The sequence below is a fragment of the Myotis brandtii genome, unplaced genomic scaffold (assembly GCF_000412655.1).
Source record: "Myotis brandtii unplaced genomic scaffold, ASM41265v1 scaffold1774, whole genome shotgun sequence".
In the NCBI taxonomy this organism is placed as follows: Eukaryota; Metazoa; Chordata; class Mammalia; order Chiroptera; family Vespertilionidae; genus Myotis; species Myotis brandtii.
The window spans coordinates 228,698-233,567 of NW_005356575.1; the positions used below are offsets into that span (position 1 = coordinate 228,698).

General features: G+C 56.0%; 1 protein-coding gene across 1 annotated transcript in view; it reads right to left on the reverse strand.

Annotated features, from left to right (window-relative positions):
• Positions 1-628: 628 nt before the first annotated feature.
• The window catches only part of MARK4 (MAP/microtubule affinity-regulating kinase 4), a 28,829-nt gene continuing 24,587 nt past the window's right edge, over positions 629-4,870 (reverse strand). The window contains exons 15-16 of the mRNA XM_014537375.1: positions 3,507-3,551; positions 629-1,889 (exon numbers count right to left, since the gene is read on the reverse strand). Coding sequence (XP_014392861.1) covers positions 1,553-1,889; positions 3,507-3,551 — 382 coding nt within the window. The 3' untranslated portion in view covers positions 629-1,552. The remainder of the gene's footprint in view (positions 1,890-3,506; positions 3,552-4,870) is intronic.

Sequence of the window (4,870 nt, forward strand, 5' to 3'; positions counted from 1 at the left end):
TTCAGGGATGGTCACATGACCTATCTGAGCCAATTAGAATCTGCCTTGGAACTTTTGCTGGAAGTTGGCAATAAGGAACTTCCTGCTGCAGGAACTAAACTGGAGTGATGAAAGTTGGAACTGCTGGGGTCACTTTGCCAACAGGGAGTGTCTACTGGATAAAACTACTAGAATGAAACTCACGCTGAAGAAAAAAAAAAAAAAGCAGAGATGAGATGGCCTGGTGCCTGGACCCAGCCACACCCAGTCAGGCACCCCGACTACTAAATAACAAGCAAACAAATAGCTTTTAGCTTAAATGTAGATGGATTATTAGTCCTAATTCAGCATTGATCTTGCTAATTCTCCCGGCCACACACACACATAGCAGCCCCAAAAATTACCCACAGTTCTCTGAAGATATGCCATGCATCCCGGCTTTTGTCCAGGGTATACCCAATACCTGGTTAACTCCTACTCATCCTTCAAAACCCAACTCTGGCATCGGTTCTTCTGGAATGCCTTCCTCAACCTCCTTTCTCTTCTGGGATCCCCAAAACAATGGTTTCTTTAGTGTTTGTCATAACCCATGTCCCCTGTAGACAGGGCTCCTCCTGTCTCCATGTCCAGCACTGGGCCTGGCACGGAGTAGGCACCGATCAATGACTGTTTATTGAATAAATGTACTACTGGAGTAGGAAGTGGCTGAGAGTCCAGTATAACATGTGGGTGGGCGCGTGAGTGGATGAATGGGGGTCCCACCTAGGAACTGGGGGCCTGTGGATGAGGCTTTCTGTTCTACAATCATCCTTGACCCTCATACCCCCACTACTCCCATTCTGCAGATGAGAAAACCGAGGCTCAGAAAGGAGAAACCACTGGCCCAGTCACACCCCTCCTCTTCACCTCACATGTAGATGAGGGCAGGGAAGGAAAACCCCAGGGACAGCGTGGAGGAGGGGGACTTCCCTAAGTTTATTGGACAACAGGCTGCAGGTGAGGGGCCGAGAGGAGGAGGGTGGGGGTGTAATAACTTAAAAACCGGAGGCGACAGCGGCAGCTCCTCGAGAGATCTCTGCAGAGGGAGGGCTTGGGGGTATTTACAAGGATTTGTACAAAGTGCCCCGCACCGGCCTGGGGCGGGGAGGGGAGTTCGAGCACGACGGGCAGGGAAAGGGAAGGAGTCTGCCTCTGATCCCCACTCCCAGCCCCCAAATTCGCAGGTCTATAGGCTCAGCAACTCTTCCTGCCCCGGCCCAAGGCCTAATTCTTGAACTGTTGGGAGGAATGAAAAAGTGTCCTCAGTTTTCCTCCGGCCCCTGACCTGCCCCGAAGTCTCCTCAGGTGCCCGATGCAGGTGAGGAGGGTCAGGACTGGCTGAAGGCGCCCCCTGCTGAGCCCTCTCACCCTCCTCTCGTGCCTGCATCCCCAGAGAACAGCAGAGGAGACAGTCTTTGCCCCCAAATCCAAGTCAGGGCAGCTGGAAGGATGACCAGAGAGACCCCCTCCCCGACCCCTTTCCTCCTGTAGACGTGAAGGAGACGAGGGGGAGGACAGGACCCAGGGCCGTGGCTCAGAGCTCGAGGTCGTTGGAGATGCGGGTGACGAGGGTGCGGAAGGCCAGGGCAGTGCCTGCCACGCGCCGGAAGAGAACTCCCCGCAGGCCCGGCCGGGGCAGCTGGCAGACCTCCACTTCGAAGTGGGACAGGGGCTCGGGCCCGCCCGCACCCCCGTGCAGGCAGGCCAGCAGGAACGGCTGTGGCTGGCGGCAGCGGCAGCGGGCGGCCGCGGTGGCCTGGCGCAGAGCTGCCATCAGGGCCTCGGGTGGGCGCGAGCTGGTCAGCTTCACACTCCAGGGGAATCGGAGCAGCCGGGGGGCGGTTTCCGTTTGATCCCAAGGTAGATGGCAACTGAGGAGGGAGGACATTAGAGGTCACAGATGGGAGAGGAGAGAAAGGCAACCCACTGTCCCCTCTTCAGGACAGGCGCCTAGGTGTCCCCTCTGAGCTGTCTCCTTGTCATCCCCGGGCAAAGTTTCAGCTGGACATACATTCCCACGTCTCCCTGCAGCTGGGCACGGCCTTGCCTCCAAACTCCAGGATGCAAGTGGAAGTGACATGCGTGCACCTGCACATACAGCACCTCCTCCAGCGCACACTGCAGGCCCTGGCCCCTCGTGCCCCACGTCCTGTGAGCTGTATCAGCGGCAGCATGAGGCAGCCTCTGCTGTGAAGGTGGCGACCGGCTCTAAGGGACGGTGATGCAAGAACCTGGCTCCCCGAATGAGCCCGGGGAATGGAGCTGCCCTGCCAGCCTGGCCTGGCCACATGGTTTGTGTAAAAGAGAAATTTATTCCTGTCTATTTTGGGGTCTCTTTGCTCCAGCAGCTGGGCTTGTTTCTTAACTAATACATCCTTCTGGTAAGAACAGTCACTTTTCCCTGGAGGACCAACCCTCTCCACTCTAGACCACGGTTCTCACCTAGAAGGGGTACTTGGGAATTTCTGGGGGCTTTCTGATGGTCACAATGTCTTGGGATGGGAGCACTGTGGGCATTGATTAGCTTGTGTATGGGGAGGGTCAGGGACGACACATGTTCTGCAATGGGAAGAGGGCCCTGCACAACGAAGAAATATCCTGCCTCGAGTACCAAGGGTGTTCCTTCTGAGAAGTACTGCAGATCTAGTCTTTCTGGTTTAGGTGGGGCTGACTGCCTCTCAGTGCCAAGGGTAAGCACAGGACTCAGTTCTGGCCAATGAGAGCATCCCATCTCCCTGGTTACTGTGATTGGCTCAAGGATGAGCACATGATTATATCTGACCAATCAGAATACTCCATCCCTCTGGCCATAGGTATTGGTTGGACATGTGACCAGGCCCCAGCCAATGAGAGCCAGTCCTGGGACTTTGTTGGAACTACTGGGGCAGCTCTTTACTTCCACTGGGGGGCGGTCCCTAAACTGGTATCATGTCAAACTAAAGTAGGGCTCGGCAAAGTATAGCACTGCTTGCTTTTTGTAAATAAAGTTTTATTGGAACGTCAGCCAGACCCATTCATTTGTATTGAATATAACTACTTTTGTGCTACAATCGCAGAGCTGAATAAGCATGACAGACTGACTATCTTGGGATCTAAACTACTTTCTACCTGGGGCTGTTAGACTCTGTCTGCCACCAGCTGGCCCAGAGCTGCTGGCCACCACTCTGCCTCATTGGATGAGAGGAAAGGAGGTGTGATGTCTACAGGGGGAGGAGCTGGTTATAGATGGGAGAGGCTGAAGTTAGAGAATGTCAAGAGCAGGTGCTCAAGGACGGGGAGGAAATGAGGGGCAATCGGCAGCGCAGAGAGGAAGAGCTGCTGGCAGAGAAGGGCGGTCACAGGGGGATTCAGGGAGTTGGCCTTAAAGGATGAGACTCAGTCCCGTCTAAGGACCAGGGGGCAGCGGGGGAGGGGCTGAGGGAAGCGGGGTCTGAGGCACGTGAGGGAGAGGGACAGTGTGGCAGTCGGGGGTAGGCACATGCACTTACCTTGTGACCTCAGGTCCCCCGATTCTCTCAGGTTCGTCTGAGACCCTAGGGGAGGAGAGGGGGCCAGAGTGTTTAATCTGGACACAGGAGCCTCCGCTCCCCCACCCCACCGCCTCCAAGACTCTGGCAGCCCTGCCTTGGCCCCCGTGCCTCCCTGCTGGCTGGAGCTGGGCAGGGGAGGGCCTGGAGTCGGATTTGCTCTCCTTTTCCAAGCCCAGAACGGGAGCCCATTCTGAAATGGTTAGTGCAGGTCGTAGGAAAGATACTGAAGAATTCGGAAGACAAAAGAACAGGCAGGTGGGCAGAGACACCCACGTGTAGAAGGGGCAACACACACACACACACGCACCCCTTCCTCCGGCTATGCTCCAACGACCCTCCTCCGTGAGGCCGGCCCCTTTAAAGCTGCACCTTCCCTTTCCCACACCCTGACCCCCCTTCCCTGCCCTCGTTTCTCTTTCGTACTTGTCGCTACCTGACAGTCTACGTATTTTACTTATTTACTGCTCACTGTCTGGGTCCCCTGGTGGAATGCTGGCTCTGCCCGGGCAGGGCTTGGCAAAGTACATCTTGTTCACTCTACTCCAGTTTGGATTGTGCCAAACACACAGCAGGTGCTCAATGAATAATAATGGCAGACGTTTATAAGCATTTTCCAAGGCAACATTCTAAGCTCGGTCCACAGAGCACCTCACTTAGTCCGCACAGCAACTCCATGAGGGAACCACTGTTACTACTATCCCCATTTTAGAGAACAGTGAGGCCCAGAGAGGCCGAGTGACTTGCTCAGGTCACTCAGCAGAGCTGGGGTCTAAACCTCATGAGTCTGGCTCCAGAGGCCAGACTATTGTCTATTAAATGAGTAAATGACCCCACATACAGACCGCCTCTCCCATTCAGAGCACCCCCGCCCCCCCCACGCCTGCACGCACAGCTCGGACATGCAGACAAGGAGGCAGAGCCAGTGAGAGCAGAGGGTGGACAGGACTTACTGATCTTGGATCCCTGGGGCAAAGAGGCGCCCGAAACGCAGCGGTTAGAGTTCTGCCGTTTAGAGGGATCGAGGGTAACCCTGTAGTGTGAGGAGGGAGCGAAGGGTGACGGAGGAGGAGGAAGATGAGGAGGAGGAAGTGGAGGAGGAGATGATATCGAGGTAAAGGAGGCAGAGTTGAGTAGAAGACAGGTTAGGCCCATCAGCCCCCAACCACGACCCCTGTCCCCCATGTCCCGTGGGGCTCACCTTCGGGTCAGTTTGGAGGTCAGCTTGGTAAAGAGGTTGGTGGTGGGGCGGGGCCGCCCGGTGGGCAGGGGTGTGGCCTCGTGGGCCAGTGTGGGAGAGGCAGGGGGCCCATTCTGCACGCCCC